This window comes from Mus caroli, unplaced genomic scaffold, assembly GCF_978045245.1.
Source record: "Mus caroli unplaced genomic scaffold, Mus_caroli_1 scaffold_12, whole genome shotgun sequence".
In the NCBI taxonomy this organism is placed as follows: Eukaryota; Metazoa; Chordata; class Mammalia; order Rodentia; family Muridae; genus Mus; species Mus caroli.
In genome coordinates this window covers 68,623,915-68,647,925 of record NW_028227267.1, presented here as the reverse complement: position 1 = coordinate 68,647,925, position 24,011 = coordinate 68,623,915, and the positions used below count along the sequence as shown (strand labels likewise).

The 24,011-nt window shown below is 42.1% G+C and overlaps 1 protein-coding gene across 8 annotated transcripts in view; it reads left to right on the top strand.

Moving 5' to 3' along the window:
* Nucleotides 1-9,682, top strand: part of Fndc3a (fibronectin type III domain containing 3A) — a 152,984-nt gene extending 143,302 nt beyond the window's left edge. For all 8 annotated transcript variants that reach the window (XM_021181265.3, XM_021181263.3, XM_029469236.2 and 5 more), the window contains 7 exons: nt 242-355; nt 1,004-1,153; nt 1,249-1,532; nt 1,631-1,843; nt 4,491-4,657; nt 5,447-5,574; nt 8,216-9,682. In XM_021181265.3, coding sequence (XP_021036924.1) covers nt 242-355; nt 1,004-1,153; nt 1,249-1,532; nt 1,631-1,843; nt 4,491-4,657; nt 5,447-5,574; nt 8,216-8,530 — 1,371 coding nt within the window. In that variant the 3' untranslated portion in view covers nt 8,531-9,682. The remainder of the gene's footprint in view (nt 1-241; nt 356-1,003; nt 1,154-1,248; nt 1,533-1,630; nt 1,844-4,490; nt 4,658-5,446; nt 5,575-8,215) is intronic.
* The last annotated feature ends 14,329 nt before the right edge of the window (nt 9,683-24,011 follow it).

Here is a 24,011-nt window from a genome sequence, read left to right as displayed (position 1 = left end):
TTTTTACAAAAAGCAGTTCATGAAGAGAATAAGGGAGTAGGAGAAGCAAAGTATATTAAATGAAACGTAAAAGTCTGCGTCTATTTCCATACTTCTTAAGTCTTTTACTTTTAATGCCTGTAGAATTATGAACAAATAATTTTGAAGGACTTAATTGCTCGTAAGACTTCAGATACAGGATTCTGTGCACTGAACATCTAAGGATGAAAAAGGAAAATGTGTGTTCTGTTGGTTTTTCTAGTTTGGACCATTTTCAGAAAAATACGATATCACTACAGCTCCTGGGCCACCAGACCAATGCAGACCCCCTCAAGTGACATGCAGATCTGCAACTTGTGCACAAGTGAATTGGGAGGTACTGTAATTTCCACTAACTTACATAATTTCCCAAAGTGATCAGAGTAGTGCATATAAAAGAGTGAAGGTTATCTTCCCCTTTGCTCCTTCAGATATGTGAAAACTGAGTCCTAGAGAAATTCACAAGGCAGAAATGAGTGAAGTGCTGGAGTAAGATAGATTTGCCTCTTAGGTATTCAGATTCTGGTTCCTGTCACTTGGTGTCTTTATCAAAGGTTTTGTTTCTTTACTGAGATATTTTAGCCATTGGTGAACTTTGAACAAACAGTCATAAGATTTGGTATGTCTTTTTCTCAAATTCATTATCATCGGTGTATTTATTGTGTGTTATAATTGGTCACTGATTTTTAATTTCCTTTGAAACTTGTGGAATATCTGTGTAAGTTGACATTCTGTCTTCAGATTACTCTGCAGTGTCTTTACTAGGATACTCTGACTCTTGGGCATACTTTTCTTCCACTGCAAGGCAGTTATGGTTTTCAGGTAGTTTTAATGAATAAAAATTATACACTATTGGTTATGTTGAAATGTTTTAAATAAATTCAAAGAACCTCATTTTTAACATGTTAGAGGAAGGAATGATTTTTGCCCCAGAGATATTTAATTACTGTCAAGAATTAAAGAATACTGTATCCTTTTCATAAAGATTCCTTTGAGTAATGGAACTGACGTCACTGAGTACCGGCTGGAATGGGGAGGAGTTGAAGGAAGTATGCAGATGTGTTACTGTGGGCCTGGCCTCAGTTGTGAATTAAAAGGACTTTCACCAGCTACTACCTATTACTGCAGAGTCCAGGTAGGTGACTGCCTGGGCACACACTGTCCAGAATCTTCTGTTTAGAGGTCACTGTCACAATTGTGTCTTTGTTAACTTACTTTATTCATTTGTAGGCTATGAGTGTTGTAGGTGCGGGTCCTTTCAGCGAAGTTGTTGCCTGTGTGACTCCACCGTCAGTTCCTGCCATTGTGACTTGTCTTCAAGAAATAAGTGATGATGATATAGAATACCCCCATTACTCACCCTCTACCTGCCTTGCAATTAGCTGGAAAGAGCCTTATGATCATGGCTCAGAAATCCTTGCCTACAGCATAGACCTCGGAGATAAGCAGCCTTTGACAGTGGGAAAGATGACAAGCTATATCATAGACAGTTTGCAACCAGATACAACATACAGGTATACCTCAAAATCTCTGTTTATGTTTGCCTAAACCAGAAAGATAGAATACATAAAATAGCCATAAACCAAACTTGTTTTTTGTATGTGTCATTTAGAATACGAATTCAAGCCTTGAATAGCCTTGGAGCTGGGCCTTTCAGCCATACAATTAAATTAAAAACTAAGCCCCTTCCTCCTGATCCACCTCGGCTGGAATGTGTTGCCTTTAACCACCAGAACCTTAAGCTTAAGTGGGGAGAAGGAACTCCAAAGACGTTATCCACAGATGCTGTTCAGTACCACCTTCAGATGGAAGATAAGAATGGAAGGTAGGTTTTCTACTTCCCTTTTCATGTGTACAACTTGGGGGTTAATGTATATAAATGTTATAATTTGCCAGAGCAGAATGAAGACTACTATAAAGGGCCACTAGGTGGCTCAGGGGGAAGAGACACCTGCTGCCAAGGCTCCCAACCTGAGTACACTCCGTTAACTGCTTAGTGAAAGGATAGGACCAATTCCTGCCAGTTGTTTGACCTCACACACTTCACTGCATGTGTATCACAAACAACACACAGAAAAAATTCATTAAAATGTAATAAAGCTATTTATCAAAACCATCTTAAATTATTTAAGTATGTTTTTCAAGATCTCAGAAGGCTCTCTATGGCTTTCCTGCTGTAATTCCAGTGATGCTCAGGGAAATTAAGTAGGCTGCACTTGAACTCTGCCCCATGAGCTCTGACCTTGGCTGTTAAGTGACTGTGCTGTTGATTTCCAGCTTGACACAATTTATAGAAAGTGTAGTTATGACTCTCACTCCCGACACAAGGGCACTCCGAACCAACAACAGTGTAGCCCCTCCCTCACCAGCAAGGCCTGGTTGGCCTGTGATTGATTGTCCAGTGTTGTTACCCCACTGCCTGTCATCCAAGGGCTGATATGTGCCTCTTTCATGTTCCTCTACACATACTCTCTGGCTTCCTGTATACCACACTGCCCCATGGTAAATCCTGTGTTTCAGTTAGAGTATGTTATTCAGATTATTTTTAACACTATTTAAATACCAATTTAGGACTATTTATTTACTCTGTATATACCACATAAACATTGCCTTGTGCCTTCTATAGCTGGTAATCTTGTAATATTTTAAGATTATAAATTATACTGCTGTGCTTTTTACATAATTAGAAGTTTGCCCAACTTAAGCATTTAAAGTACTAAGGACAGTTTTCCCAAGGTTTACATTGGTTTTAATCACTTTTAGGAACACTTTAATGGCCATATTATGGTTTCTTAATGTCTGTGCGTTTATTTATGGCATGATTATATGTATATTTTTCCCCCAGAAGGTTCTTTGTCAATTGTGTGGTATAACCATGTAGTTTTATTATGAACTGTTCTCGGTGAATTGTTTAAATTCTTCTCACTCTTGTTAGATCATTTGCTCTTGGAGTGAGGAGCAAGAAGGCTTGCTAGAAACAGTTCTAACTCAGTGCTTGGCTAAAGGTGCAGGATTTAAAGAACCATTCATTTTTAGCATATACTACAAGCACTGGGTGAATTGATTCTTAAAAGTTTGCTCCAGCTTATAGCTTTTGCATTTGGGATAGTTCAAAAAGGTTTATCAGAAAGCATTCTAATTAGTGGGCAAAAGATAAAGCTTCTGATAAACATAAAATATAATATTGCAAACATTTCATTTATATTCATTTAGCATCTGAGGAATTGCTGGGGTGTGAATATGGCTAGGAAAAATGAAAATTTAAGCCCTTTAATGATCTATAAATTAACATATAAGTTTAATAAATTATGCCAGCTTAATAGCTTAGATTTATTTGTCCTTTTTTAAAAGATTTTTAAAAATTTTTATTTTATGTTGAATGTTTTACCTGTATGTATGTGTGCGATACATGCATGCCTAGTAGCCTCAGAGGTGAGCAATGGCGGTAGATGCCCTGAAACTGGAGTTACACGTGCTTATGAGGCACCATATACATGGTGAGAACCAAGCTGGGATCCTCTGCAAGAGCAGCTAGTGCTCTTACCTACTGAGCCAGTTCCCTAGCTCCTCTTTGCTCCTTTTTGTTTTTATGGAGATTCATATTGTCATCTGGTGACATCAAAGGATGACTTTCTCATTTTCAGCAGTTTTCATCTGTGCTTGTTTCCCACCTCCCTTCCTTTCTTTTTCAAAGAAAACGTACTTGAGAGGATCAGAAGCCAGGCTTATCCAGCTACTGCTTATTGCGGATCTCTTTGCTTCAGGTCATCAACTGTCTCCTATTCCTAACCATAACATATTTCCAGGTCATTAGCGTTGTCTGACCATTCATTAGTCATTTCTTGGTTTCCAACTTTTTTTAAAACTACCCATTAAAAATACTGAGAAACATCCTATTTGTAAGTAATATATTAAGGAAAATATGTATAATTATAAAGCATCTACCTAATATTTTATATGAACAATTTATTTGAAATTTTATAGTCTCACATAGTACTATCTAAATCTCTAAGAAAAGTCACTAAACTAGCTAGGATTATGCCCATGAATTAAGAATCCCCATTTGCTTTCAGATAAAAACAAGAGAAATTGAAGTACAGGTTACCTCTTAGCTCAAGTTCCTGCTGTAGATTAAGACTTGGTTAGAAATAACTCATAAAAGCAGTGCCTTTATGGTGTTCTGATGCGTTTAAAAGGCAGCAGGAAGAGTCAACACTGTACCAGAAGCCTGAGAAGAACCTTCTCAGGAGGGTTGAACATTGGATTAGTGATCATTTTTATGTATCAGGTTAGATTGGGAGATCTACATCTGTGATTCTTATTATCTGATGGAAAGCATAATTGTCAGTTACTCCTGAGTTTCCAGGCTTTGAAGCCACGTGATCCTCAGTAACCTCAAGCCCGATTATACCCTTGTAGTGGTTGGAAAGCATTTTTCTCTGCTGTTGTAAAGTTGATTATTCCCATTTCAGGTTTGTCTCCCTGTACAGAGGGCCTTGTCATACATACAAAGTACAAAGGCTCAGTGAGTCCACGTCCTACAAGTTCTGCATTCAAGCTTGTAATGAAGCTGGGGAAGGTCCTCTCTCCCAAGAGTATGTTTTCACCACTCCAAAATCTGTTCCAGCTGCCTTGAAAGGTAATTTATAACCTCCTGAAGTTATTTTCTTTAATAAAGTGTTTTATTTCGATTAAAATTTAGCACCCAATGTGTCTCCATCAGTTAGATCAGTTAGATAAGAGCACATGCTCAGGGCTCCACTCAGCCATCAAAGCTGTCTCCTGTGTTGCACTAACTCAAAAAGTCCCTGCTCTCTTTAATGATCTGACAGAAAATGCTAAATCAGATAAGTAAATTGTGTTCTTAGTTGGGTGACTTCCTGTTTCTCCTATTGTTACTTAAAGACTAAATATCACAAACTCTGGTCATTTAAATGTTTCAGATTTGGAGAGCCAGGTTTTCCCTAAGAAAGACAAATGTTTATTTAGCTTGGCTTCACATACAAATGTGTCTTCATGTACATATATACACTATACATATTTCTAATTCTAAAGTAGCTGTTATTTTTAAATGATTCTGGCAAGGATTGAAGTTTGTGTATCATCCAAAGAGTTGAAAATCCATTGCACTCTGAGAACTGGCAATAGAGACTGTTGGGACAGTGTTGTATCAGGCACTGGGAGTCATTTGTTAAGCAGACCCCGTCTGTAACTAGTCTGTATGATGTTGATGAGTTCTCCAAGTTAGTGTCTTGTGACTTCATAAAGACTTTTGTTTCTTTAATGCCTTTACATGCCTGTGGCAAAAGTTCACTATTTAAGTTTATAAGTAAGCTTTGAGATTTATTGATTTTTATTGATCTATATCTGTGTAATGTGCCAAATGAAATCAAATGGAACTGATCTTACTTACGTTTCTTCCATCCAGCCCCCAAAATAGAGAAAATAAATGATCACATTTGTGAAATTACATGGGAATATTTACAGCCAATGAAGGGTGACCCAGTTATTTATAATCTTCAAGTTATGGTGGGAAAAGATTCAGAATTCAAACAGGTATGTGTTAAGATACCATTTTTTTTATATGCCTTTTTCTTTTAATTTCTTTTCCGCTTCAACATTGGCTCCTTCCCTCTGCGCCTAATTACCTAGATACCATTTTATATGTACATATTTTTAGTCTTTCATTTTTATTTATTTTCCAATTGTTCCACATCCCACACCTCTTCTCCACCACACCTGGTTTCCACATGGATGCCCCCACCCTCCACCCCATCTGACCTCTAAACTCCCTGGGGCCTCCAGTCTCTTGAGGGTTAGGTGCATCATCCTGAATGAACATAGACCTGGAAGTACTTTACTGTATGTGCATTGGGGGCTTCATATTTGCTGGTGCATGCTGTATGTTTGGTGACCCAGTGTTTGAAAAATCTTGGGGGTCCAGATTAATTAAGACTGCTGGTCCTCCTACAGAATCACCCTTCTCCTCAGCTTCTTTCAGCCTTCTGTAATTCAACAACAGGGGTCAGCTACTTCTGTCCATTGGTTGGGTGCAAATATCTTCATCTGGCTCTTTCAGCTGCTTGTTGGGTCTTTCGGTTGGCAGTCGTGATAGATCCCTTTTTGTGAGCTCTCCATAGCCTCAGTAATAATAGTGTCAGGCCTTGGGACCTCCTCCCCTTGAGCTGGATCCCACTTTGGGCCTGTCACTCGACCTACTTTTCCTCAGGCTCTTCTCCATTTTCATCCCTGTAATTCTTTCAGACAGCAACAATTATGGGTCAGAGGTATGACTGTGGGGTGGCAACCCCATCCCTCACTTGATGTCCTGTCTTCCTGCTGGAGGTGGGCTCTATAAGTTCCCTCTCCCTACTGTTGGGCATTTCATCAAAGGTCCCTCCCTGTGAGTCCTGGGAGTCTCTTTCCTCCCAGGTCTCTGGTGCACTCTGGGGGGTGGGGGTCCCCCCAACCTCCTATTTCCTTAGGTTGCCTGTTTACATTCTTTCTGCAGGTCCTCAGGACTTCAGTCCTTTTCCCTGACCCAATACCAGATCAGGTTCCCCCCCACATCCACTTTCCCTCTCAAGTGTCCCCCCCCTTAGGATTGCTTTCTTCTCTCTCCCACTTGAGCACTTCAGCTTGTTGAGCCTTATGAGTAAAAGTAATATTAATTATATTATTCTGAATTCAAGTCCACCCTATACTACAAAGCAAGATCCTCCATACCTAAGTAAAGAGGGGAAGGGGAAGACAAAAATTAAAAATGACTTTATTGTACCCATAAGATCAAAGCCTATTTTAATTAATGACTTTATATATGTATACAGCTTTACGTTGAATTCTTTGTCTTATGTAAGTTACTCTGCCATACCTCAGACATGAATCCTCTCTACATTTCCACTTGGAACACTGATTGCTTTCTCAGGATCAGAACACGTTTCTTTAAGATACAAATGTGGCTTCTTATAATGAAAGTTTCTTTTTCCTATCAGCCTCTACATTTTTACTTGAAGTCACTAATTTCACTAATTTGCTAGATACCTACTACATACTGGATTGTGCAGGCATTTTTAAAAATGAGATTAGATCTTACATTGCCTCTTAGAGAATAAACTAGTTTGTTAGAAACTAGATTTACAACATAAGTGCAATTGGGACAGGCAGAAAGCCTGACAGAATGCAAGCACGAGAGGCTATCTGTAAGTGTGGCTTGTAGCCCACCAGCAGCTGAAAGAAGCCACCTGAGAAGAGGTGTGACAGTGCAAGGCTTGGTTTTCTCATTGGCAGGAGAAGCTCATTAGTGAAAATGGCAGTGTCTCAGCATCCGCTGTCTGCTGGGTACTGTGCTGACACTTAGTCATGGAGAAACCAGCTCTGGTGTATAGCTTCCTTTTTTTTTCTAGGACACACCAGGGAAAATCCATGTAGCTCCAGTAGTGTTCATCTCTTTTCTAAGTCATGGCCAAAGAGTTAGGTTTTAAGATTCTAGTCTGACTCCACATGACCAGTCTCTTGAAGAAGTGATTTGCAGTGGATACCCATCGACAACTTAGGTAGTCAGGTCCCCTAATTATGAAGTGAACAAGATTATATGATCTCCTCTCTCATACAGTGAGTTCACAAAGAACAGCAACCGAAAAAGCCGCCTTTTTCTCTTATTTGAGGAAACCAAATGGCCAGTTCTGTATTTGGTATTTTGTCACTTTGGAGCATATAGTTAAATCTAACTCCCTTACAAACTGTGAGGACTGACCTCACATCTTCAGTTTTGCAGCAAACAGGCAAGTACTTGCATGTTTTTAAATGTCATTTAAAAGAAAAAAATTGAGGCTGGCAGATGAAGAACTTGCTATGCAAGCTGGGAAACTGAGTTTGAGCTCCAGCATCCACATAAAAGCCATGTGCCTACAATTTCAGTGCTTGGGAGGTGGACAGGGGAATCCTCAGGCTAGCTACAGGTTCATGAGAGACTCCTCAGAAAATACTAATAAATAAGGTAGAGAGTGAGTGAAGAAGGTAAGACAGCCAGCATTGCTCTCTGGCCTGCGTGGGCAAGTGTCCACACTCCGCACATACACAGGATGAGATGAGTGATTTTCAGAAGTGTTCACATCTGAAATAATTCCAGAATGTAGCTGTGCTAGTATTTTCTGTCCAGACTTTATACTCCATTCTTTTTCTAATATTTCCTCAACAGATTTACAAGGGCCCTGATACTTCATTCCGGTATTCCAGCCTTCAGCTGAATTGTGAGTATCGATTTCGAGTGTGTGCCATTCGCCAATGCCAAGACCCTACAGGGCATCAGGACCTGGTAGGTCCCTACAGCACCACAGTGTTCTTCATCTCCCAGAGGACAGAGCCGCCGGCCAGCAGCAACAAAGACAGCGTGGACAGTGCCCGGACCCGGCGTACTCTAAGTGACGAGCAGTGTGCTGCAGTCATCCTGGTGGTGTTTGCTTTCTTCTCCATTCTGATTGCCTTTATCATTCAGTACTTCGTAATCAAGTGAAAATATAACTTTATTTTTAACACTGTATTACATTTTATTTTGTCATGTACTAAAATTATTTCTGTATTGCTTTTACAAAATGGTGGCATTTAGCACTGGCATTGAGACTATCTATTGAAATATGGCTTTGGCATTTCAGTGCTTCTGTTGTTAGGCAAAGGCTGGCTCTCCATGGAAATCCAGCACAGAAACATCAATCTGGGGAGGGCTGGGTATTTTGGTTTTGGGTTGGGACTTTTTTCCCTGCTTCTTTTTTCTCTCTCTCCCCTACACACCTCCCCGAAACCCCAGATATGCCTTCTAGTGAAACAAGCTTTCTAAAGGACACTGCTATGATCGTGTTGACCAGTCAGCATAAGTAAAACAGTGGCAACCACGTCTGTGGGTTTTGCAGATGACTGCCATGTGAAAGAACAGTTCAGAATGACTAGAATTTACACTAACGTTCTCTACGAAACTTGTTCAAGTCTGATGCTGTGAAAGCAATCTAGTGCTATACTTCTACCTCCTCATTTGTCTTAATTGTTTGGTAAGTGGGATTTTGATGAATAACTGGAGGGCTTAGCAAACAAAAACTGGATGAAGGAATCTGAGTGAAAAAGAAGCTGTTTGTTGAGTGTGGAGTTCTTCCTTACATATACAAATGCATACACACGAACTCACAAGTGAGACCAAGAAAGCTCAGACCCAGAAATACGGATCTTTACTTGAACAGTACCTCTTTTGGGATTTGAGAACAGAAGACTTTTAAATAATAACTAAATATGAAGCCCGTTTAGCTTCTGTTTTCTGGGCCTTGAAACTCGTGTGTGTGTGTACACGCATATACACACACATTCACATTGGGTCTGTGTGCAGACTGTCAGGTAAGGAGATGTGTCCACACTCATCACCTGGTCTAGGCTAGCTTTGAAGGACTCCCAGTGGTTCTGCAGCATCTCCTGTAACTACTGCTGTTGCCGTCAGAATTTCTAATCAAACTCAACCTTTTTGTTTGGGGTACCAAATCTGAAGACAAAATTAATTTGCACCAGTAAACTTCAAGCTGCTTTCTTTCTTGAGAAACTAATGTTTAATGTATAATGTCTGTTTGGATACTGTTCCAAATTGTTGATTGCATGTGGGTACCGTTGCATTAGAGCACTTTGCAAATTGCATAGTTCATTGTTTGTGAGCTTGCATTTGTGAGTTATTGGATGATCAGATTGAATTTTGTCATATCACATTGTACATCTCGCCTCGATGTCAATGACTGCCAGTAATAATACAGTCTGCAATGAATTTATATGAATTTTTTGTTTTATCACATGTTATCTGTAGACATCTGTAACTAGCTTCTTTAATTTATTATTTGGATTTTAGAGTAGCGAGTCACTAATTTTTAGTTGCTGAGGTCTGCATTTTAGTGATTACTAAGCACTTCTGTCAAAAAGAAATGTATGTTTTGTACTTTGAAGATCTCTGAAGAATTTCCCTTATAATAGAATGGGCATGTATTGTAATTGTTTATGTCAATGATCTGCGCTATAGAAAAAACATTAACCTTTATTCAAAAAAGAAACGGATAAACTTGGCTCCTCCAAGCGTAAGAAAACCCTGTCACTCTAATATACTGTTTGTTTACATTTTATTTAATCTCTTATGAATAGGGTGATAACTTGTCCCCCATACAACTGCGATTACGATTGTTTTCTAGAATTTCTTAAAAGTGCCACATTTGGCAGTACAAATGAGTCTGAGTGTAAGAGCCCAGAGATTTCTATATAGTTGAATGTCTAAAATGGTAAAATGTGCCACACAGTGGCTTATGTTTTTCATAGTAATTCAAATGAACTCCTATTTTTGATAGTAAATGTCATTTAATAGTGTACTTGCCATTTGAGCCTCACTGCAGTGTTAGTGCAGAGGAGAAAACAATTTTTAATGTAATCTTGATTTTACCTCATATACTGTACATTCCAAAAACTCAACTTTTTAAAGATTATAGATACACTACCAAACATACCACCTTAAAATTGTATAAGGTTGAACTTCATACAAGTGAAAAAGTATAATCTCATAAGAATACATAAACTGTGTAGCAAAAGTATCTGTAAAATCCATGGAAAATAAAAGTTGTATCATTCTTTTTTGAGATAATGTTTTTTGTATTTATAAACAGTTCATCATTTGCTACCTATATAAGAAAATGAAATATCTCCTGTCCAAGGGGCTTAAACATTTTTCCAGTGGTATTTGAACTTCAGCCTGAGAGGACACATACTCAGTATGCAATTCAATCTAGTAGACTCAAAAATGAAATTAGAAGCTTTCCCCCAGCACATGGGAGGCAGAGGCAACTGCGTCTCCATGAGCTCCAAGCCAGCAAGGGCTACGTAGTGAGACCCTGTCTGAATAAGAAAAAAGAGTTTAGAAGCTTTACCTAATGAATTGATCTTGCCCGATTCATTGTCTTGCTTTAAATAAAGAAAAGGATGATTCTGGTATAAACTTCCCATTGGAAAGAAAAAGAAAAGTTCTAGTTCCCTTCACTTGAGAGACACTTAAGGAGGATCACTTCAGTCTGGGAGTTAAGTGCCACATTGGACAGCATAGTAAGACTGAATTTTAAGTACATTTGCCCATGAGGAATAAAATCCATGACCATCCTTGAATTCCTCATCTGCCCAGAGCTTTCCTGTTACTGGTGCTGCTGGCTCCCACACCACTGAAAAGTTCAACTTTTCTTCATTTTCCACTAACACTCAGCTCCCACAAGACTCCTGGGGTTTGTTGCTTTTATTGCCATTGTGTGTGTGTGTGTGTGTGTGTGGTACTGCAAAAGTCTAGGCAGAGGAGGTAGAAGTCTTTTGGATCAAAACCATCATACCTCTCAGAGGGCATCAAAGTCCCATACAACACTGCACCTGTCTCCTCTCGTTTTATGAACATTGGATGCAGACGTTTTACGCATCAGCCTGAGCATCCCAGGGCTTGTTACTAACTCATGCCAGCTGCCCCCACCCCTTACAAGGTGAAAGCACAGAAGCCCTGGCTCCTCCACTCACCTGGTGTCAAGTGGAGTGGGACCAGGGATGGTGCCCTCCCATTTTCCTTTGCCACCTGCAATTGCTGGACCTGGGGTCTCGAGAACAGGAGAACTAGCCCTGACCTCCCACTGGCTGCAGCACTCAGAGCTGACCCTGCACCTTGCCTGGGTAACACAGTGGACCTTGCCTTGACTGTGAAGGCATGAGAGAGTTGGGCCAGCCTCTTAAGGCTGCAGCACTTGGGAGAGCGAGCCCACACCTTTACTGGGCAGCACAGTGGAACTGACCTAACCAGAGCAGTGCTGGAAAGCTTCCCCTGGTGGTGCTGTTAAGGGAGAGCCTACCACACAGGCCCACCCCAAAATCTATATTATCAGGGAATTGTTGGGATGCGTGAAAGTGCCAGTTCCAAAGCTGCAGGATCTCCTTGACCCGGGAACAACAGGATAACGGGGAGGAGTCCTGGTGAGGAGCCAATATTAATGGTAACACAGAAGCCAGAGATCTCAAACCAGACCAAAGACTCATCTTGTGTCTTGTTTCCGCAGCAATGGTGATGGAGGTTCTGGCATTCATAGTTTGCTTGGTTGCCTTTCCGAGTTGGCGGAATCTTTTACATGAACACTGAAAATTCCGGGATGATCCACTCCTCTCAATACTTTAATATGGCCACTCTCCAACTTCTCTACCCGAGTGCATCCATCAAGCCCATCCTCCACAACCTCGTGTCCAATTAGTACAAAGCAGCTGTCAGGAAACTGCTTCTGCCGAGAAGGTCCAGGCTGGGGGCAGGGAGGGAGGGTCTGTAGAGGCAGTGGGAGGAATCCCGAAGACACTGCTCCACCAAGATGATTCCCTAACCAGCAGGCGGAATCAGTTTGGGAACTTTAGGCCTATAGAGAAAACTGAAGAGGACGGAGGGGAGGGGATGTTAAAAAGAATACCATGAGCGAAATTTTGCAAGTTGGTTAAGAAATGGCCAGAAGGTGGTGGAGGTGTTTGTTTGTTTGTTTGTTTGTTTGTTTGTTTATTGGGGGGGTTGCTTTGTTTTTAACTACCATCAAACCAAAACTGTCTTGCTGGTGATGGAACTGGGTCTTAGACTTAGCAAACAGGGCCTGGGTGGCATGATTCGAATCTGGGTTCTGATTTTCTTACCCACCCCAATCCTGGGCTCACCGAAAAGTAAAAGTCAGTGGATGAAAAGTGGTGAACGTATTGAAGACTCCTTTTTAGTATACATTCTCATTTCATTGCTAGGGAGGGTGCCTTAGCCAGAGTGCGGAGGCAGAGGACAGCTTGCTAGCGCTGTTCATCCACCATGTGGGAATCCAGGGATCAAACTCAGACCACTGGACGCAGTGCAAAGTGTCTTTGCCCACTGAGCAATCTTGCTGGCTCTTGCTTTGGAATTGTTAACTGCATGTCTGAAAACTGCTTAAAAGTATAGTTTACAGGGCTAGAGAGATGGCCAAGAGTTTAAATGTGAATATTGTTCTTCCAGAGGATTCAAGTTGGGATCCCAGCAGCCATACAGGGTGCTAAAAACCTGGAATCTGGCTCTAGGGGATCTAATGGCCACTCCCACTTGTAGCCTCCTTGGGTGCCCACACAGAGGAGGCATGCATACATATATGCAATGCATGCATGCATACACACATAAATGTGTGGCAAGTGGACCATGCCACCAAATAAAAGAACTGGAAAGGTTGAAGCAGGTTCAAAAACCCAGGAAATCTCAAGATTGACAACAGCAGCAGGCAGGCAGCCAGCTCCCTGACAGGATCCACTTGTCTACGTGTAACCATGACAACCCCCACAGAGAGGACCATGACAACCAGTCACGTAGCATAAAGACCTGGAGTTCTCCATGCTAATGGGGTATCTAGAGAGACCCAGAGTATTTAGCCAATGAGCTTCCCTTCCTGGGCATCCCTTCCCACAAATGGTGTTTAATCCCTGGTTCACCCTGAATAGGACATACGCATTCATATCCACCATGAATAGAACAGTTTGGACAAGCGAGGACTGCCTCCTCCATCTACCACTGTCAGGGGAGAACTTCGTTGTCAAGAGCCATACCTACATTTTCCAGAGAAGGCCTTTTCCCTTTCAGCTCCTCTGTACTCTGCACTCACTCAAATCCAAACTGGATTCCACCCTGTCCCAGGCTCAGCTGTCCTCTTCTTGCCTGGTGAGTAGGGGAACTCACAGACACTGTCTCCAGCAGCATCTGGGTAGGCAGGAGATTGAGAACGACAGCATCCATCCAAGATCTCTGTTTTTTACCTAGAAGAACACAGGCTGGGACCGCTCTGCTCTCATGGACATGTTCTGCCTTTCTTAAGCTCCAATACCCCAGTAGCAAGGCAGGCTGGCATGCAGCCTGTCACATAAGTAAAATGAAAATAAATCTTTTAAAATGTATAGTCGAAACATATATTTAGAGGCCCTCTTTCCTGTCCCACAAAGCCTGAGGGTCTCATTCTTACCTCCCTCTGTACGAATGGTGCCTTACAGAGAGATTCAGAACTGGAGAGCTAGCTCAGGTTACTCACTCACTGATTTAGTGACTTTGCGCCCAGCTCACAATTTCGACAGCCTCAACAGGTTCCTACTTCATGTTGTAGGCCACTATAACTCCGTTTGAACAGTCTCAGCTGCAAATGATAACTAAGCTAGCAGGGTCACGGGGTGATAGGTTCCTTTACTTTCTCATCTTATTAACAGAGACAAGCTTCTTCCACATACCAGCCCCATGCTTAGCACATGCTGGGATGAAGCAGCCTATCACCTGTGTCTGCTCCCGGCTAGTGAGGAAGCCATCTCAGTTGAAAAGCATCTCCTGCAACAGCCTTCCACGAACTTCAGGACTTATCGACACAAGGGCTCTGTGGGGAGATACGCGGCAGAACATCGGCACATTCTATATCCCTGCACCACCACTGCCCACCCCCACTACAGCCTAAGTCAGATGCTGACTGAGAAAAGGCTGCCCTCAGCATCTTCTTCCTCAGTTCATCACCGAATGTGATCACTGTCCCCAAGAATGCCTATGAAGCCGTCTGTGTGAAGCACAGCACGGAGGACAGACAAGATCTCTTTGGAATTCTCATACTAGAGGGACAGCCCTGTACCACCTAGAAAATGTCACTGTGAGGAATATCATAGATATAGAAACAAAGATCTCTCCTTGAGCTTCTTTTTCATATTCTAGATGATACTTATTAGCATCATGCCTTCTTGTGACCAGAGCATGTGTCTTAGATAGGGTTTCACTGCTGTGAGCAGACACCACAACTGGGGCAAGTCTTATAAAGGACAACATTTAATTGGGGGCTGACTTAAAGGTTCAGAGGTTCCGTCCATTATCATCACAGCAGGAACATGGAGGCCTCCAGGCAGGCATGGTACAGCTGTGGCTGAGAGTTCTGCATCTTCTGAAAGCTGCTAGCAGAATACTGACTTCCAGGCAGCTAGGATGAGGGTCTTAAAGTGTGTGTGTCTCTGTCTGTGTCTATGTGTATGAGTGTGTGTGTGTGAGTGAGTGTGTGTTTGTGTGTGTATGTCTTTGTGTGTATGTGTGTATGTGTATGAGTGTGTGTGTGAGTATGTGTCTGTGTGTATCTCTGTGTGTCTGTGTCTATGTGTTGAGTGTGTGTGTGTGAGTGTGTGTGTGCCTGTCCGTGTGTGTTGGGATTTAGCCCAGGACCTTATTCTTGATAAGCACTCATGCTTCTACTGGTCGGCAGCCTCGGGAGCTCCCTTCTTAGCATAGTGTTCCTGGCTGTGGTCTGACTCAGTGAAGTAACTTCTTTAAAAAGTCTAGACTTGCTTTGCCTCAAAATCCATTGCACAGAAGGTACATACTCTACTTAAGACAGGACTTTATTCTCTGACCTCCTTGACTAGAAGGTGACTTTATCCTTTGGTAACTGGGTGTGCTAGCTTGCTTTCTACTGCTTTGATAATGACCATGAATGAAAACAGCGTGGGGGAGGAAAGAGTTCATTTGACTTATGCATCACACTCACAGTCCATTATTGAATGAATCCAAGGCAGAAATGTAAGCAAGGCAGGAACCTAGAGGCAGGCACTGAAGCAGAGACCATGGGAAAGCTGACTGGTTCCCTGTTTTGCTCAGCTACATTTCTCACACAACCCAGGACCTCCTGCCCAGGATGACATTGCTCATAATGGCCTGAACCCTCCTACATCAATCATTTGTCAAGAAAATGCCCCATCGTGTGCCTTCATGCCCATCTGATGGGGGCATTTTCTTAGTTTCCTCTTCCCAGATGACCTAGTATCAAGCTGACAGAAAAGAAAGAAGTTAAGAAAGAAAGGAAGAAGGAAAGAAGGAAACCAAAGCCAAACAACCAAACAAAAACAAAAAAAGAAAAGAAAAGAAGAGAAGAGAAAAGAAAAGAAACCCCAAATAACTAGCTAGTACACTGGGGCATATCTTCAACATAACCCTTGTGTTCTCAGAAAGGACATTATTTTTTTAATGGTTTTTTTTTTTATGTTTTTTTATATCAAAGCATTGGATTGGGTTCTTGTGGCTGAGCCATTTTATTTCAAAGCCAGGAAATCCTCTTTGTTTAAAACTAAACATTATTCAGTTCATTTCTCTCCACTCATAATTTTCCAGAGGCAAAGACAGAAGTTTGGGTAACACACTCTCTTCCCAGACACACAGAGTTACTTTTTCAACATTCCATGTCCAGATAAGCAAGAATTTTACTATCTTTCCACCCTGTGACCACTCATTCTCCTCCAGTTCCCAAGACATCTTGATCCCTGGCTTCCATCCAATGGTCTTAATGTGCCTGCAGCCTGCACTGGTGGGTTCCCTTGGCCTGGGGTTGGCAGGCTACATCACAATACCACTGCTCTTTTTTTAATGGTCATCTAAAAGTTTTGGGGAAAAAATCATGATTTTATTTTATGGGTATGAATGTTTTGCCTGCATGCACTTCTGTGAGCCATGTGTGTGTGTCCGGGGCCTGAGAAAGGAAGGGCTGCATCTGATTCCCTGGAACTGGAGATACGGGTGGTCATATGGACCTAGGTGGGTTTTTTAAACCCTGCAAGAACAACCTTCAAGTGTTTTGAACCACTGAACAATTTCTCCAGTCTTACCACTGCTTTTAAAGGATTTATTCTATGTTTAAAATTATACAAATGTGTGTATTGTGTGTGTGTGTGTGTGTGTATAGGGATGTGTATACACAAGAATCCAGGTGCCAGCAGAGGCCAGAGGTATTGGATCTTCCTGGAGTCAAGCAGTTATGGCTCAGATGTGGGTCCTCTGCTAGAGCAGTACATGCCCCTAACCACTTAGCCATCCCTTTAACCCCTTATTGCTCTGTATTACAACAAACTGTTTCAGGATACTAGGTTCTATTCTAGTTATCTGTTCTCTACAAAAAGCCATTTTCCTAACGAGAGGGCCAAAAATAATGTACCATTACCTCAGGCTCTACGAGCTGGGGAGTTTGGGCTTATTGGCTTGTCCCATGCATAGCTGCAGAAGTCTAAAATCTAGGCTGGATCATCTGGAAACAAAGAGGAATTGGCATCCAAGAAAACTCAGGCTGCAGGGTGCTTGGTTATTATCAGCCAGTACATGTAGTTGTGGTCCCTGTGTGTGCTCCTCCACCAGGCTAGCCTGGTAGTGGTCGGATATTAGTTACTTCAGTGTTGCTGTGATAAAACACCATGGCCAAAGGTAACTTGAGGAAGAGAGAGTTCATTTGGGCTTATGGTTCTAGAGGGTAAAGAATCCATCACGTCAGAGTGAGGGGATGGCAAAAAGTGGAAGGCCCAGTGGCAGGAGCAGAAAGCTGAAGAAGTCATAGCCTCAACCTCAAACATTACATCTAAGAGTGAACTGAAAGCAGGCAGAGGCTGTGGATTGTCAAAGCCCACCTCCAGTGACAGACTTCCTCCAACAGGGCTACACACCAATCCCACATTGCTAACTTGGAGAGAGTGTTCCAAAGCCTGAGCCAGAGGGAATGATTCTAATTTAAAGAACCTCAGATACTCGCTGTGAGTGTTTTTCACCAACCTGGTGTTCTAGAAGCCACTGGAAAAGCTGCATGACCTCTCTCTCACCTCTGCCTTGCTTCATTGGGTGACATGCCACTGCAGCCCGGCAAGTTTTATTGGGAATCATTTTCCAACACAAAGTGAGAAACTGGAAAGAAGTTGCAGCCTCATATAATCTTCCAGAAAACCACTATTGTGATGTATTTGTGAAAATCCTTTCCAGTTTGCTGTGTGGTTAACAAGTTATTTCAAAGCATTTTAATTTTCAGGTTTGGAAACTTTCCTGAACTCCTGTTTGTACTGGTGGTGTTGTTGTTGTTGTTTTGTCTTTCTTAGATGACTTTCTGCTCAAAGGACACAGTAAGATTAATGTTTTCAAATTTCTCTATGACTCAAAATGTGGTACGTGTTGGCAAATGTTCCACATGAAACGTTGTGAATATCAGTTAGTTCAAGGCTTTGTCAGTGAGTTCTGCATTCCTCTGAATTTGTGTGTCTAGGGTCCAGTCAACTATTCTTCTGTTGAATGTTTAGAGGTTTTTGCCTGCACTTTGACTTTGACTTTGACTTTGAACCTAAGTAATTTTATGTCTTTCTTTTATTACTCCCTTTGGATTCTCCTCTAATTGCTTCAACTGGGACACCCAGTGCTATGCTAAATAGAACTGCCAAGAGCGAGCATCCTCTGTTCTCTGTCACAGAGGAAATGACTTAGTCTCACCACTGAACTTAATGTTAACTATGAACATTTTATGTGTTGCATTTATTGAGGCTGTTCCCTCCGTTCCTGGTTTACTGGGTATTTGTAGTTTGAATTAATGATGACCATTTAATTTTGGCATTAAGGAAATTCTAGCCTCTTCTTCAATTTTGGGATATTTCACAGGGAGGGGTCCATATTAACAAGATAAGGATAATCATATTCTAAATTTTGGTGAGGATGCATTTAAATCATGGCACATACCTTCCTGATTATTACAGCTTTATACTACAATTTTAAAACTCCAACTGTGTTGATATTTCAACTATCCTCTATTACAATATGTTGATTTTTCATTTCCCTTTTTTAACTAGTTCATTGATATGTTCATGCAATGTGTTTGACCATGCTCACCCCTCCCTCAACACCTTCCAGCTCAACCCTTTCTCTGTCTACCCAACTTTATGTCCTCTCTTCTTTCTCTCTCTCCCTCTCCCTCTCCCTCTCCCTCTCCCTCTCCCTCTCCCTCTCCCTCTCCCTCTCCCTCTCCCTCTCCCTCTCCCTCTCCCTCTCTCTCTCTCTCTCAAAACCCAAGTCTAGTTTTGTGTTGTCCATATATTCTCTGATGTGTGGCCTTCCACAGAGTATGATCAACTTACCAGCGTCAACACTTTTTTTTTTCCGGTTTTTCGAGACAGGGTTTCTCTGTGTAGCCCTGGCTGTCCTGGAACTCACTTTGTAGACCAGGCTGGCCGAGAACTCAGAAATCCACCTGCCTCTGCCTCCCAAGTGCTGGGATTAAAGGAATGTGCCACCATGCCCGGCCAGTGTCAACACTCTTAAAGAAGCCTGATCCTCCATCAGTCCACAGCTATCAGTTGCCAATAGCTCTTCAGCTAGAGATGGGACATGTGCCCATCTCCTCTCTCAGTGGAGGGAATCCATCTGGCTTGAGCTTGCACAGGCCTTACACATGCTGTCAGAATCACTGAGTTTATATGTGCGACCGTCCTGCTGTGTCCAGAACACTTGTAGTCGACATCTGCCTCTGACTCTTAGACTCGTCCATCCCTTGTTCTGCAATGACCCCTGAGCCTTGGGGCGAGGGGTGTGATAATAGATGTCCCATTTCAGACTGAGAATTCCAGTCTTTTATTCTCCGAATCTTGACCAGGTGTGGGTTCCTTTCAATTGCCATCTATTGAAAATAGAACCTTTGGCAATTAAAAAACTATTTATTTTATGTGTATAGTTATTTTGACTGCATGTACTTTAATGCACCACATACATGCCTAGTGCCATTGGAGGTTTGAAGAGTGCTAAATCCTTGGCACTGGAGTTGCACATGGTTGTAAGCCACAGTGTGCGTGCTGGGAATTGAACCTGGATCCCCTAGAAGAGCAGGCAGTGTTCTTAAGGTCTGAACCATCTCTTTAACCCCAAGAGTCTTTTACTACTCCTCAAATACTTTATAGTTCAGTTTAGGGTTTTGTTTTGTTTTATAGTTACAGAATAATCTAACAAGATAGTCATTAGAGTACCAGCAAATACTGTTAAGTTAGTATTCTAACTAATTTTATTTTTCATGGAATTGTAAGTTAGTAGAATCAGAGAAAGCAGTTAGAAAGCTGTGTATTTTATAATTTTTTTGATAGAAGAAAACCTATGATTTTTATGAAACTGTAGGTCACTAGGGATAGGAGGGGCTTCCCTCCCATATTCATGAGCACTCCGTAAGTGGTGTTAAGATGTGGCTCATAGGTACGGCTTTCCTACTCTATCTAGTTAGACACCTGAGAGCGAATAACATAGATGACACAGTGACGAAAGTGAAGACAGAAACATGTGACAAGCTGTGTCACTACCAACTTCCTATTAACTAATTAAAGAATTGGAAAGGTTTGCCTGAGCTAACACTATGATTTTAATGTAATTGTTAACAATGGATATTTTAATTTTGGCGGCAGGGTTTTGCATAGCTCAGCTTGATATGGCAAGGATGACCTATAATTTCTGATTCTCCTGCCTCAACCTCCCAAACGCTGCATCCCACATTGCTTCCTTTTCAGAGTGGAGTTGTCTTCCTTTTCACTGAAATTGTCTTCATTGGCAAAGCTCTATAGACGTGGGTGAGTTGTTTCACACACTGCGGAATCTTCCATTCCCCTCATAATAGAACCGTTTCTTCCTGTCACGTGCTGATCCACAGTCTCCTGTCTTCACTAAGCCCCAGCTTCTCTCACTCACCCAGAATTCCTAATTGAGGTAGCATGCAGCCAGGGGCCTTGCCAGATGATGGCAGTAGAAGACCATGCAAGCTCACAGGTGAACCAGGGTCAGGGCGCAGAATGGGCGTTTCAGTTCGGAGAGGCTCTGATAGATAGCCAAAAAATACTCAAAAGGAACACCTTTTGAGGAAGGGGATGCTTGCTCCGTAGGCCTAAAAAGCTTGATACTATCTGAGAATTCTCTGAGGAAGTTGATTTTCAAAAGAGATTTAAGGATAAAGACAAATAAATAAAGACAAAACAGAAAACCTATTGGCTCTAGATTAGCATAAGCGTGGCACAGTCTATGCTTCTAGAACCAGGTAAAGGTAAACCCAGCTACTGACTTCAAATAATAGCTTCTATATAAAGCTCATTGCATTTTCATGTTTTGGACAGTTTCTACTTCCTTAATACACTCAGTGAGAATTCAGAAAACAGAAGAATTTACAAGCATTGTACTGGCGTCACAGCCAATCCAGGGTTTAGCTGAGATTTTAAGAAAGACAGACCGGGCATTCAAAAGGAGACTTTATTCCTATGTCCCTTCCCTGTGTTGGTCCCTCTTTCTTTAGTTGTCCTGCCTTCTAAAGTACAGCCATACTAATTTCACAGTGTAACCTTATGGAGAGAGAGCTTGCTGCAATGGAGAACATGGATTCTGTGTGGTTCACTTTTCAGTTCTGACTTCAGCCCCAGTACTTAAGTCCTGGGCATGCTTCGTATTTCTTTGGAAGGTTGCTAATAGTATGTGTGAGCATAAAAATATACAAATATGATTATAGTAATGAAATCAGCATTATGGAATTTTTCTAGTCAATAATATATTATACATATTTGTTAACTATCATATTACCCACGGGTATTTAAAGTCCACAAAAACAAACAAACAGCAACAAAAATGTAAAGAATTTTTTTTCTCATGAATGAAATACAAATAAAATAGGAATGGGGACACACAAACTAACGGGCTCTTTTATTTAATTTCCTCGCTGGTGATCAGGGCTTCAGAGCAAGGATACAATAGTTCTAGTCTTGAGGACAGGAAAGGCACCCGCCATTCCTTCTTTAGGCTGGAAGTGAGTGTGTTCAGGAACCTTCTCAGCCTCCGCCGTACAGTCCACTGCCTGAGATGTCACCATGGCAGTTTGCAGTACTTAAAGCTTTAGGATGGGGTCCCCAATGAAAACAGGGAGGTGCTCAGAAGAATGTGTGGGTACGAAGAGGAATGTGGAGACACCACTTGAAAACAGCCCCTAGGAGATGCATGTCCAAGTCCTAGTCTCCCATTACCACCAGTTAGCAGCAGAGGGGTCAGTGGCAGGTCCCAGATATTCTCCTCCTCCTTCCCCCCACTTCCCCCCAACCCTCCACTTCCCTCTGTGTCTACTGCTTTGGCCAAATACACAGATAAACATATGCAAATTGATAATAAAGTGACCAAATTGTCTTAAAACACGACCATAGACACATTGATTGCTTCGTAACTACCGTTTTGAAGGAGCGGTTGCTTTTTTCCTGGTAATCCTATATTTTTTGTTTTGGTTTTTGGGCCAACTGGGAATAGCAGGGGAATTGGGGTAAGGGCAGGAGCAGACTGTTCTGCTTTTTGTTCTGACCTGCTCTGCAGCCTTGGGACAGAGCGTACTTTCAGACTTCTGCTTTGCTGTCCACTGTAAAGAGAGAGTTTGAGACGTAGGAACAGAGTTCACCCTGCAGGGAGACAGACCCTTGCCCCGCATTAACCAGTCCGTGCAGTCAGCTCCCACATACATTCACACATTCGGATCATTATGAAAACTCGCAAAATTATCTGTGTGTTTTTAGTGAACGTCTCAATAAGGACATAGGAAAGCTTCAGAGCTTTCACAAAAACTCTGAGAAACCATCACGGCTTTTCTGTTATTAATCCATTCTCTGTTTCCAAAAAATTAATCTTGACAGTGCCCAAGGTTTTTTTTTTTTTTTGTCTGCAAGATTAATGCCAATGAAATAGCTCAGCAATTAAAGTCCTTGCTGTGTAGGCCTAGACCTGAGCTCAATGCCCAGAACCCACTAAGGATGGAAGGAGAGAACTGGATCAACTCCACAAACCTGTACTCTGACCTTCTCACATGTGCTGTGGCATGCACAACCGTATGCCAGTCATTTGAGCATAAGCATGCACACACATTACACATTACACATACATTCATACACATACATTCACATACACACACACACACACTCACATACACAAAACAAACAAACAAACACCTCAAAAGGGGCCCAGTGAATTATTCCTGCCTCAGTATATTAACACTTCTACTGTTGTATTTTGTGAAAAAGAAAAGGAAGCCAGAGATATGTTTGGTAGAGCGAGGTATGGTGCAGTGTGGTAGGAGTGCCTCTGTGGGCCCATGTTAAGGCATCCCTTCCCGCTCCCCCCACAGATGAAGTGGTCAAGCTCGGGGCATTTGGAAAATTCCACCAAGACCCCAGAGCATAAAGACCCCTTCCTTCCTGAAAGGGAGAGAAGGCCAATGGTAGGCAGCCTTCCCATCCTGGATTATATTCCTCAGGAAAACTGCAGGGCACACTGACCATTGGCCACCTGCAGACAAAGGGCGTCCTTGCCACCTCATTCCCTAAGGACCAATCAGTTTAAAAGTCACACTGTTCTGCCAATCACATTGTGCCTAGTTGCTGACACTCTATTCTGCCCCAGGAAATGGTATAAAAACTCACTGAAAAGGCCACCTGGGGTCATCACCTCTCCTTCAGTGGCAAGATAACCCCAATGCATTGGAACAATAAATTCCTCTTGCTTTTGCCTCAATCCCTGGTTCCACGTTGTTCACTCTGGGGTCCTCAGGAAGCTAAGACTCATTAGAGTCTTACACAGGTACCAGCCACACAATGCATAGCATAGAGTTTAGGGAGCATAGGGAGGGGGGGTTGATGAGGGAGTAGAGACAGAGAAAGGCAGAGAGAGAGAGAGAGAGAGAGAGAGAGAGAGAGAGAGAGAGAGAGAGAGAGAGAGAGAGAGAGAGAGAGGAGACCAGCCATGAACACATAGAGAGAGATGGGGAAGGGGAATGGGGAGAGAAGAGACAGAGGAAGAGAGGAAGAGGGTAAGAGGGTAAAAAGGTAAGAGAGAGAAGAGGAGGAGGCAAGCAGCCCCTTTTATACTGAGTGAGGAGTACCTGGCAACAGCCAGGTAACTGTGGGGGTGAAGCCTAGAAGGAATGACAGCGTCTACCACTTAAAGCAAGGCTGCAGTTTGAAGTGATCTGCTTAGTGGATTTGAAATAACAGGTCAGTCTAAAAGTTTTATTATTCCAAATTTTAATGAAAACAACTCTGTAATATGCTTATAATACTTCAATTTAGTAAGGGTAGTATTATGGGAACCTTCAGCAATTGTGAATTGTGGTTGCCTGTCAACA